The sequence below is a fragment of the Panthera tigris genome, chromosome B1 (assembly GCF_018350195.1).
Source record: "Panthera tigris isolate Pti1 chromosome B1, P.tigris_Pti1_mat1.1, whole genome shotgun sequence".
Lineage (NCBI taxonomy): Eukaryota > Metazoa > Chordata > Mammalia > Carnivora > Felidae > Panthera > Panthera tigris.
The window spans coordinates 71,587,468-71,600,625 of NC_056663.1; the positions used below are offsets into that span (position 1 = coordinate 71,587,468).

At 36.3% G+C, this 13,158-nt stretch overlaps 1 protein-coding gene across 3 annotated transcripts in view; it reads right to left on the reverse strand.

Moving 5' to 3' along the window:
• Nucleotides 1–13,158, reverse strand: part of GUCY1B1 (guanylate cyclase 1 soluble subunit beta 1) — a 48,478-nt gene that overhangs the window by 20,827 nt on the left and 14,493 nt on the right. For all 3 annotated transcript variants that reach the window (XM_042983716.1, XM_042983715.1, XM_042983713.1), the window contains exons 3-4: nucleotides 9,719–9,819; nucleotides 8,116–8,234 (exon numbers count right to left, since the gene is read on the reverse strand). In XM_042983716.1, coding sequence (XP_042839650.1) covers nucleotides 8,116–8,234; nucleotides 9,719–9,819 — 220 coding nt within the window. The remainder of the gene's footprint in view (nucleotides 1–8,115; nucleotides 8,235–9,718; nucleotides 9,820–13,158) is intronic.

Below are 13,158 nucleotides of genomic sequence, written 5' to 3' on the forward strand. Positions count from 1 at the left end.
TGATAAGGAATAAGTCATTTTAGAATTTGAACATAAAAAAATTCAAACAAGCAGGCTCTAAATAAAGTGGAAAACTCAACCCTGTATAATGGGAAGAACCAAGTTTGGGGTGTGAACAGCATGAGATCAGAACAAGTAAAAAGTTAACACTTTAATGATATTCTTCCTGCCTCTTGGTGCTACTTCCTGCGACATAGCCTTCCAACTGGAAAGACACAGAGAATCTTTTTAAAAAGAAATAATGTAAGGGTATATTTAAAAAAAAATTAGGGGTGCCTGGGTGGCTCAGTCGGTTAAACGCCCGACTTCGGTTCAGGTCATGATCTCACAGTTTGTGGGTTCGAGCCCCGTGTCAGGCTCTTTGCTGTCAATGCAAAGCCTGCTTCGGGTCCTCGGTCTCCCTCACTCTACTCCTCCTCCAACCTCTCTCTGTCTCTCAAAAATAAATAAACATTAAAAAAAATTTTTTTAACTGTTATCAGAGTCACTAAAATTATTTCACTGGTAATATTTTTTAAACTACATATAATCATCACTACCATCCTCTCAAGAGCAATATTTCAATTAAAGAAAAAAAGACAAATAGTCATAAAATTACCTGCCTAAATTTTTCACTTATTCTACTGTTTTTAAATTCATGTTTTAAAAAAAAATCCTGGTTATTTTGTGAAGAAATATACCAATTACTCAAAGAGAAAAAATATCTTACAATTCTAAAATACTCATCTTCCCTTACTTGTCAATTTTAAAATTATAGTTTAAAGAAATTGGCATTTTAGATGTTGAGAAAAAGTTCCTTTTGAAATTCAAAAGTTAAAAATAAAATGGGGGCGCCTGGGTGGCTCAGTCGGTTAAGCGTCCGACTTCGGCTCAGGTCACGATCTCACGGTCCGTGAGTTCGAGCCCCGCGTCGGGCTCTGGGCTGATGGCTCAGAGCCTGGAGCCTGCTTCCGATTCTGTGTCTCCCTCTCTCTCTGCCCCTCCCCCGTTCATGCTCTGTCTCTCTCTGTCTCAAAAATAAATAAACGTTAAAAAAAAAATTAAAAAAAATAAAATAAAATGAATGGTGCATTTTTGTCTAAGAAATATTGTAAATAATTTAGGGAAGTATTAGAATTTCACAGCTGTTCAGGAAAATCCTCAGATTTCCCAAAATAGCATTTTGCACAAACATTGAAGAATTTTAGATCTGTCATCAATCCCAGATTGCTCCTGGTGGGTTGGCCAAAGCACAACGTTGTGCTTTAAAAGCCAAAACCTTGAGCCAACATGAATTTGAGGAAAATCCCATCGCAGCCTGAACAGAGGTGCTTGTAGAGGAACATTCACATATATGAACTGAATGAATGAGTGAAACTGCCACCATACCAAAATTAAGGAAGGAACCGGTGTTTCCAGAAGACAATAACAGAATATGTGTTTGATATTCAACTGAGATTCCGATGCCTATTTAAGCAAGCTCATCATTTCAATCGTGGCTAACCTCTAAGACGGCAAATTGCTCAATTATTAATTTATTAATTTTTCAATAATCAACCCTGGCAGCTTTCCATGCTCATTGCAATTTCATTTTACCTCTGTAAAATTATTAGGGAGGTAAAGAATATATAATGTATGTAATCATAATGTAACACCACTGAGAATGAATTGGTAGCCGTGCTATAGATTGACTTGGGTTTCATTCCCCAAGGCTATCTATAGATTATCCTTATCAAACATGGCCTATTCAAAGCTCTTGACTCATCCATTAATATGTATATAAGTGTACATATATGTAGTAACGAAAATAAACAGTAATTTTTTTTTATGTAGACATAAAAAATAAAGAGGCAAACAATACGCAGAGTGCTGTCCCAATTATGCATTCCTGCATGTCAAAGCACCCCAAACTGACTGGCTTGAAACAATAATATATCTCTCACGGTTCTGCCAATTTTCTGGACTCAGGAAGTCCTTGGGTTGGAGTCAGATGAAGCTGGCGATGGTGTCATCATAATACTCTACCAGGCTGTTTTCCCAGGATAGATCACTCAAAAGGCTGACAGTGGTTGTTGGCCCTTTGCTGGGAGTTCAGCTCGCGCTGCTGACAGCCTACACATGACCTCTCCATGTAGCTTGGGCTTCTCATTTCATGCTGCTGGGGTCCTGGAGGGAGCATCCTAAGAGCAACTATTCCAAGACACTCTGGTGCAAACATAAAGACTTCTTATGAACAAGCTTAGGAAGTATCAAAATACCGCCATGTTCCATTGGTCAAATAATCACTAAAGCCAACCCAGATTCAAGGTAAGGCAAATTCCACCTCTTGATGGGAGTGACAAAATCATATTGCACAGGAGCATGTGACATAGGAGATATTAATGCAGTGATTTTTGGAAAAATACGCTCTACAATAATGCAAACAGGACACTGGAAGTAAGATGAGCATAAATTAAGTGGAAATGCTGTCAAATTGGACGTTCCTTACTAGCTATTTTTTTCTTTTTTCTTTTTTTTTTTTTTAATGAAGCTTTCAAATCCTACATATTTCCTGTGGTATTTTAATCAATACAGTAGAGGCTTCAAATAGAAATTTACTACAGTAGCAGCATGAAACTACATGTTTTATTCTTAATTTAAGAATAAGAAAATGGCAGAATAAAAGAAAACCTTGCTGATATAAGGTCTTATTTCTAGGACAACATATTCAAATAACATGTATACAATTCAAAATTAAAAATGTCTTCCTGTTTTTGTTCATCTCTTTTTGATAAATCATGTTTCTTTCCATTTACTAAATCACCTAAAGAATAATAATAAATTCCAAAGTTTATCTACTTTTATCACTAGTCCACAAATCGATGGTTTCACAAGAGATTTAAAGAAAAACAATTCCAAACTATGTAATGTTTAGAAGTGTAATGTTTCTAAAAAGTTTCTTCTGAAAATGTTTCCTCAGTTGGGGCATCTGGGTGGCTCAGTTGGTTAAGCTTCTAACTCTTGATTTTGGTTCAGGTCACGGTCTCACAATTGTAGGATTGAACCCTGCTTCAAGCCTCCTGTGGAGCTCTGCACTGACAGCATGGTGCCTACTTGGGATTCTCTCACTCCCTCTCTCCTCTGCTTCCCCCCCCCCACCTTACACCATGGTGTTCTCTCTCCTCTCTCTCTCTCTCCCTCTCTCTCTCTCTCTCTCAAAAAAGAAATAATCATTTAAAAATAAATGAAAAACATAAATAAATAAGTATTCCCTATACTTAGCCATTTAGTAGTTTTAGATGTTTTTTGTTAAGTCTTGAGGTAGATTAAAAATAAGCATGGTGTATGGGGCACCTGGGTGGCTCAGTCGGTTAAGCAACCGACTTCAGCTCAGGTCAAGATCTCACGGTTCGTGAGTTCAAGCCCCGCCTCAGGCTCTGGGCCGATGGCTCAGAGCCTGGAGCCTGCTTCGGATTCTGTGTCTCCCTCTCTCTCTGCCCCTCCCCCGTTCATGCTCTGTCTCTCTCTGTCTCAAAAATAAATAAACGTTAAAAAGAAATTATTTTTTTAAATAAAAATAAGCATGGTGTAAATGTTTTAAAATTTAATTTGGAGGCACAAAAGATAAGCAGGGTCACAAATTTGATATTAGTAGCAAAGCCTTTTAAATAAGATCTGTTCGTTATTTAAACTGTTTAAATTGTTAAATTTAAATTATTAAATTGTTTCAATTGACTAATCAAAGGAAATGATAAAATTAACATGAGAAACATTTTTCTGGAACTAAAAGACAGATAATATCTATTCAGTGTGTTCTTAAATATAATATTTCTATAAAAGAGAAGAATTATCTGAATAAAATAGCTTGAGCCAAATACACACACACACACACACACACACACACACACACACACACACACACATTCAGAATTAACTAATTCTAACATTCAAAGACTCTCTATTACTCTTAAATACAGAGAACAAACTGAGGGTTGATGGGGGGTGGGGGAGAGGGGAAAATGGGTGATGGACATTGAGGAGGGCACTTGTTGGGATGAGCACTAAGTGTTGTATGTAAGCGATGAATCATGGGAATCTAATCCCGAAGCCAAGAGCACACTGTATACACTGTATGTTAGCCAGCTTGACAATAACCAAACAAAAACAAAAACAAAGACTATTGATTGCTTATTATATGCTGTTCTTGGTACTAAAAACTTTTGAAAATTATTTCAGGAAAAGCAAAAATAGAATATATGTTAAATTCTTAATAATGTGTACAATTGAGAGGCTGAGGACAGACAACTTCCAAGGACATCCTCTTTAGAACCATGATGAATGGTCAGAGCTGCCCAGCCTAAGGCATGGCCAAATGATTTCCCATGTTGTAATTCCAGTAGCTATTATACTGTTGCCTGGGAATTCCAAATGGAGATATTAGGATGATCACTTTATAAGTTTCCATAGATACAAATAATGTAACTTGTACGTTAATTAATAAACACTAATTTGCCCTGTCCCATGTGATGGACATTTCAAACTATAATTCATCTCTAAATAAAATTATAGAGTCTCCTCAAAATGAGTTTTTTTATCTTTAATAAAAGAATTAATCTTGAGCTCTTATTGTATTTGCTTCCTATTTTTGTGGAAACAAGCAAACCTTCATTCTTCAATCTTCAAAAATGGTATTTATTCTTTCCCAGATACAAACTGTATCTGTGGAGATACCATCATTAAGAGATTATACATGGTCTCTGGCTCCATGAAGTTTACATTCCAGCCCAACAAACAGGAAATGATAATACAGTCTGAGAAACATGAAAACATGGGAAACAGCAATTGCCCTGAGGCCAGAGATTGGAGAGAGGAGTGGTGTCTTCCTGGACAAGTAGTTTGACCAGCAAGATAAACAGGATTTATTTAGATGAAAAGTATCAGTAACAGTGCTCCAGACAAAGGGAAGAGCAGGTGCAAAAACTCAGAGGATAGAGACAAAAAGATAAAAACAAAGATTCTAAAAGAAATTCTGTTTGGCTAGGCTGGGGGAGAGGAAGAGGAAGGATGGATAGGAGATGTAAGTAGTTTGAATTGCTTTAAGTACTTTCTACATTTTCCAGTGAGTAACTGAAAAGCATTGAAGGGTTTAAGCAAGAAAATAATATAATGAGATATATTTGCATTTCAGAAAAACCAGTAGAGTGGAAAAGAGATTGGAAGAGTCTTGAAGGGAGGCCGGGTAACCATCTGATCTCTAGAGAATGATAGCTCCCACGGAAGGGTAGAGGAAATGAAAACAAGTGGTAGAATTCTCAAAATACAGTATTTAAGAAACAGACTCTAAGGATTTGATTACTGATTAAAATCAGGGAGTGAAAAAGACAGAAGAGTTTTTAAACTCCATTTATTTTTTAATGTTTATTTATTATTTTGAGAGAGAGAAAACATGCAAGCAAGAGAGAGAATCCCAAGCAGGCCCCTTGCTATCAGCCTGATATGGAGCTCGATCCCATGAACTGTGAAATCATGACCCAAGCCAAAAGCAAGATTCGGACACTCAACCAAATGAGCCACCCAGGTGCCCCTAAACTCTCTTTAAAATGAGACCCAGTTTATCTTTCTCTTTGGTGAAGGATTAAAGTCTACAAAAACTAATGTTTTGTTGATTTATGTAACAAAAAATGTAAATTTTTTATATGTGAATGAAGATCTGAAGACAATTTATGAAAATCAGTGGCTTTATTTCATAGGATCTTAAAAAAATTTATTGAAATCAGTTGCTTTATTTTATAATCACTTACACAGAATAAAAATATTCATTTAATTTCTATAGAAATAGGCTAATCATAAGATAAATACCTACTTTTAAGAAAAGGAGTATTTTAGTACATTCAATTTGCTATTAAGATACGCAATTTGAAAAAGAGGAAAAAAAAAGAATTAGATAAAAAATATATAATATTGGTGAAAACTTCACAGTATTCTAACTTTCTAGTTTCTTCATTTTCACACACTGGGAGACAAAATCATGTGCAACTTAAAGACATGTTAACTAAAGCTGCCTACTGACTTTGAGGAAAAGGGACGTAGGCCTCTTTGAAATAATACTGTCCAGTGGAAACAAAAGGCAATTATAGCCACTAAAGCAAGCCACAAATACTAGTCACATGTGTAATGTTCAATTTTCTAGCCTTCATGTTTAAAAAAGAAAAAAGAAACAGGCAAAATTAATGTTCGTGATATATTTTATATAACTTTATATATCCAAAATATTATCATTTTAACATGTAATTTATATGAAATACTTATCAGCTATTTTATGTTCCTTTAGTAATTCTTTTTGCCTTTGAAATCTCCTGTGTATTTTACACATAGCACATCACATTTCAAATATAGTAGTAGGGGCGCCTGGATGGCCCAGTGGGTTAAGCGTCTGACTTTGACTCAGGTCATGACCTCATGGTTCATGGGTTGAAGTCATGGTATCACTGTTCATGGGTTTGAGCCCTGCCTTGGGCTCTCTGCTGACAGCTCATAGACTGGAGCCTGCTTCTGATTCTGTGTCTCCTTCTCTGCCTGCCTCTCCCCAGCTCACACCTGTATGTGTGTCTCTCTCAAAAATGAATAAACATTAAAAAAAATCTTCAAATGCATATTAGGCTCATGTGGCCAGCGGCTATCCTATTGGATGGTGCAGTTCTAGAACCTGGAGAAACGCACCAATAGGCTGCTTGCTCCCTTCCTGGGCCATTACAAATTTAGCAAAAGGTCAACGAATAAATGTTAAAAAAAAAAGTTGTTAAGATCCTTTGGATAGTTGTTTCCTTATGCAGATGTGGCCACTGAGAACAAAAGTTAAAAGTAAGACAGAGGAATCACAAATTGAAACTTTGCTAGTAAGGTGCCAAAAGGCAACAAAAGTATTAAAAAATGGAATTATGTATTCAAAAATCCAAAATCCCAATAAACTTTAAATACCAAACTTTAATCCATTTAAAATAACTCATTTACATACAGCCTTTTAAAGTTTAATTTAAAAATCTCCTGGCAGCGACTTCATTTGGAAGTGGCAGGTTTTTTTTTTTTTGGTTTTTTTTTTGACACCAGTAGTTCTGTAAATCCATGGCAGGGGATTGCAAACCAGTTTCCATCTTGATTTAATGCTGTTTTAAGTTTGTAAGAAAAATGTCACTATGTAAACAGCAGACATTTTGATTAAACACGAAAGTTCTTATTTTGGCTGTTAAATCAATAATGCAGCTGGATTGAAAGTAGTTTACATTCCCTCAAAACTGGGCTTTGGTTCAGCTAGTATTGCACTGACATCATTTTCCAGCAAGATCTGGCTGCCTTCAGCAGCTGGTGTAGAAATATCCTTTACAAACAACCACATAATTTTCAACCTTAACACATTTCAAGAAGAGGGTCTTACAAATTCCTGTGCTTAAAATAGGGCGGTCAATCCAAAAATAGTCTCTCATCTAATGTGTAATTTACTGGTAAAAATTTTTAAGGTAATTTAAACAAGAATAGAAGACAAAGGCCTCTGGGGACATTAGTTCTTTCATTTCACCTGAAACCAACTTTGGAAGAGCGTTCCTACTTTCCTTTCTACAGTAGGCTAATTAATATGTAACTGGGAGCAATGTTTCTCACACTTGTTTTGAAAGCTCCCGAAAGTCACCGTGCTTTCTCCAGTGCTTTCTCCTCAACGTTGAGCCCAGGTCAAACTTCACAGATACTGATGTACTATTTAATTATGCTATACAAACTAGAATGCCTTGAAAAAGAAAATAAGACCACATTATATACATTTAAAACATAAAACCACAATTACCAGTACATACAAACCATTAAAAAGGAGGCAGTGAAACAGATCACAACAGACCATGTTGAGATTTCAGAGATCATTAATTTACAACTTGAATATTCAAGATCAGCAATCAAAAGTTAAAGAAAAAATATGAAACAAAAATGCTAAAATGTATTCAAGACTACCCAATAACCATAATTTTATATGAATTAGAAAAAGTCACTATGATTCCATTTTGGTAGGAAGACAACTCTCATCTAGTTGGCTGAGCAAAAGTATTCTAAAGCCTCTGCTTAAGAATCCCTAACTCAGAACTTTTAACTACAGGACCTCAAATCGCTTACCTGTAGAAATTCTCTGACATTAGATCCCAGGACACGCAAGATTGTATCATAACCAGATTCTTGACAAAAGACAAAAAACATCTTCCCAAACATTTGGAGGATTTCTCCAGCATTGAGATCTATTTTATAGGTTTGAGAGAACAACAATAAAATATATTATAGCTAGAATATTGTTAGTGGGAAGAATGAAAATAGATGCGTAATGTAAAGTCAAAACATCCTCAATTTTTGTGCAAGTAGACATAGATTACAAGAGAAAATAATGGCCTGAACAATACAATGAAATCTTTGAAGACAACACATTGACATGTAAGCAGTGTCAATTTGTACTTATATGTAAAATAATCAGTTTCTCAGCTTTCACGAAAAACTACTAAATTAATTTCTAGCTTTTTAAAACAGATATTTAATGTATTAACTTATTTGTTCTGCAAAGTACAGAAGGAAAATCATCAAGAATGCACATGACTTCATACTATGGTGAAAAATGGTTTTCTTCAGGTAAATACACATATTTAATAAGTTGGTTGCATATAGTGTGTCCCCCAATATTCTCTTCTTTCTTAATGTTCAATTATTAATATTTCCTAAAATCTTCAATTTTTTTCTATAACATCAATTTTAATTGCTATCTCATTAACACAGGGACACAACAATTTATTTAATCAGTCTACTCTTAATGGAAAATGCAGACTTTTCCAATTTTGATAATACAAGTAATCCTGAAGTGAAAACATACATAAATCTTAACGCAAATAAACATAATAATTATGAAAAATTCCCAAAGGATTTGTAGATTTATTTAAGAGACTTTGACCAATGATGCAAAATTATTCTCTACAATGTGTTAATTTACCATCAGATGAAAAATGTGTGCAATTTCCCCTTTATCTCTACTTTTGACTACACTAAACATTTAATTTTTTAAAACTTGCCAAATTTGTATGAAAAACTTATTTCAGATTTTTTTCAGTTTTGATTACTAATGAGGCTGAATATTTTTATTATTAACAATTTACTGTACTTTCTTTGTAATTCTTGTATTCTGCAATAGACATTTGCTCTTCTACTTACAGTTGGCAGAGCTAAAAAGCATCTTTTTATTCTACCCAAACTGTAGCCTGGTTGTAAATTAAGCACTGTGTCAATAACTTTGAGATCAACTTTTTTTTTTTTTCCGTGAAGCTGTTTTTAAATTTTGTCTACTTTGTATGAGCTTTCCCTGACATAGACCTCAGTTTCTTGTTTCCTTTACCAAGAGTTCACAGAATCCATGATTGCAAGAGAGATTTGAGGACAGTTTCCGCATGCTACCCTTTTGTAATTACTATGTTGTTGACACCAAAACTAAAGTTATTATGACATTAAGTGTAATAATTTTTTTCCTCCCCCAACAGATGGCTTTCTGTGAGGGGGTGCAGAGAGCTTCTCCATTCTCCAAAGGGCTTGTAAAGGAAAACTAGGACTCAGTGTAGCCTGGGCCTTCCCTCCACCATTGTGCAGTGTACAACCTGCATAACTATACAACGGGATGTTGGTTCGTGTATTCCTTTGGGCTTCTACGTGTAACTTAGACAAAGAAGGAACGTCACATTCAACTTACTGAGGACTTTGCTTGCAGCAGCAACCAAATCGTAAGTTTTAGAATCATCATATATTATTCTGACAAGAAACTGTCCTTCTTCATCTAACTGTGCCTCTTTTCTGGAAAACAAAAACAAGAGATGGGAAAAATGTTGAAACAAAAGAGTAGCTACCACAGTTACAATGATTGCATAAACCATGGTTTTATACCTGAACTAGGATATTTTTGGCAAGTTTGTTGAAATCAATGTCATTTGCCTAAAAGTCTAGTGCTCAAGAAGGGATTATTTCACATTCCCCTCCTCAAATTAAAATGATATATTTAAGCATATTTTAGCAAGACTTACATGTATATAGTAATGTCCAATGCAATACCTGATAGTAAACAGAATCAAGAAATAAGTTTTGGTTTAACAAATGGTTGGCAAATATTTGTTGAGTCCCTATATGTACCAGGCATTGTTCCAGGGATTAGGCATAGAACCTTTAGCAAGTTAAACAAAAATACATGACCTCTTGCAACATATGCATTCTAGGAGGGGAGACAGACAGGAATAAAACTAATACGTAACATATAATGGCAAGCAGTGTGAAGAAAAATAAAGACAGGTAGAGGGGGAGGGAGCTTGAGTACAAAAGCCAGGAAGCCTCACTGAGATACTGGCAATTGAGCAGAGTCTGAAGAAGCTTTGGGACTGAGCCACGAGCAAGGTGGGGCGGGCTAGGCAGGAGCAGTCTGGGTGTCTGAGGACCAGCAGACTGGAGCAGAGCCCAGCGTGCCTGGAACAGAGGTGGGGGGCAGAGTAGCTGTAAGAGAATGAGTCAGAGTGGTAACAAGGAGGCCGGGTGGACATTTACTTGAAAGAGATGGATAATTCTGGCCCTTGTGACACGAGCAGTGAGACAAACTGGCGTAGGTTAAAGGACTTAATCGTGCTGCTGCATTGAGACCAGACCAGAAGGGTCTAGGACAAAGTGAGGAGACCAGCTAGGAGGCAACTGTCAAAACCCAGGCGAGAAAGGCTGGTAACTTGATTCAGAGTGGAAGCAGTGAATAGAGGAAGTGGTCGAGATGAAATATATTCTGCAGGCAAATCCAACATGATCTACGGATGGATTGGATCCAGGGTGTGAGAGAAGGGCAGGGCACACAGATGACACCGAGGTTGTAGCCTGAGAAACTGGAAGGGTGTTGTCACCAACAGGAAACTGGGAAAGGCCAGGCCGTTGGAGGTGGACTGGAGGGGTGTGGGTGAGGGGAGGTAAGATCAAGAGTTACGTTTTAAACACGTTTGAGGTGCCAAGTGGACTGATAAAATCTGCTAACAGATCCTTAGCTTATTACATGCAGTAGCTCAAAATATATAGAGTATTCATTCATTTTTAATAGTTGTCATATATAAATATATTTATTTTGATAGGATTTGGATTATTTTCTCAAACACATGTCCAAAGGAGAAATCTATTATTCACAACATTGCCAGCTGTAGAAGAGAGCTGACAAGTTTGCAGATATCTTTTCCAATGCTAAATTCACAAAAGTACGTGGAGCTTGGGTATCAATGTGACTCCCAATCCAATTCCTCTAAATCCCTGTGTGCTGCCAGAAGAATGCAAGACCAACTAGCCACTGTCATCGGGGGAACGTGAAACACTGTAGCTCAAATAGCTCCTTTTGAAACGCTGCCAAGGCAGGCCACAGTGCCTTCTCTCTCTCTCTGGAAGCTGCTGTAATCTGTATCACAGCTGCTGTTCATGGTTGGAATACCAGTGTCTGCTCAGGGGAAAAGCTCCAAATGGTGGCATGTCTCAGGTCCAGGTGGGATGTAGCTATTCTTAAAAAGTACCCTGTGTTCTTCATAGTATACTACATGTTTCCTTACAGTTATGCATAACAGTGCATGTAAAAGACAAAACGAAACAAGAGAGCCTGATTTCGGTAGGTATGAAAATCTGACTTTCAGAGCCTGGAATTCACCAGCTGAATAAACATGGACAAATCACACAAAGCACTTGAGTATTAAACCCTCACTTTTTAAAAACAAGAGCAATAATATAACCCAACACCTACACTGTAAGAGAGACAGTATGCAAAAGTATGTTCTAAGTTGTTGAGGAGTCTGTGTGTATATATATATACACACACAGTATTATATATATATATATATATATATATATATATATACACAAACACATATATACACACATTATTTTATATATATATATATATACACACACACATATATACACACATTATTATATATATACACACACACATATATACACACATTATTATATATATACACACACACACATATATACACATATTATTATACATACATATTATATATATATATATATATATATATAATTAATGACAATAGGGCTTCCTATGTCTACATATTCAAAAAATTACACAGCTGTACATAAGATGTGGAAATCTTCCTTTTACTGAACATGCACAGCTATTAAATAAAAGAAACACATGTTCCAAACCGTAAGTGTTTTTAATACCAGAAGTCAGTGAAATATCCCCAAATTATGAAGATATAATGTACAAACACTGACTTACCTTTTGATAAATGCTATTATGTGTCTTGCACATTATAATTTTTAATTGTGTAAAAATATAAAATAAGGAAAGGAAAAACTTTTTAAAAATCCTTCATTATTCCGAGAGAACTACTGTTAATATTATATTAGAGTTGTTCATGTTTCAATACACTTGTATGTATATCACGGACCAGATTAAACTGCTTTAAAATCTCCTTTTTAGACTTAGTATTTGATGGATATCTCTTCATGTCAAAAAATATATTTCTATACTTTGCATAAAATTGCATGTGTAGGCACACTGAAGTTTTAGTATGTATTTAGATTGCTTCCATTTTTTGCAAGTATAAACAATGTTTTGATGCGTACCTTTGTAGCTAATTGATTATATTTCTATGTAAAAATAGAATACATTCCTAGAAACGGAATTGCTGATTTGAAGGATATGGATGGCCTAATTTTTCTCATTTTGCCACTGACATTTTATTACAAAATAGCATTGCTCAACAGATTAGAATTCTGAAGCCTCTGAGGTGACTGGGTGGCTCAGTTGGTTGAGCATCCTACCGGCTCAGGTCATGATCTCACGGTTCATGGGTTCCAGCCCCACGCTGGGCTCTGTGCTAACAGCTCGGAGCCTGGAGCCTGCTTCCGATTCTGTGTGTGTCTCTCTCTCTGCCCCTTCCCCACCCCTGCTCTGTCTCTCTCTGTCTCTCAAAAAAAAAATAAAAATGTAGAGGCGCCTGGGTGGCTCAGTCGGTTAAGCATCCCACTTCGGCTCAGGTCATGATCTTGCAGTCCCATGAGTTCGAGCCCCGCTTTGGTCTCTGTGCTGACAGCTCAGAGTCTGGAGCCTACTTCTGCTTTGGTTTCTGTGTCTCCCTCTCTCTCTCTGCCCCTCCCCAG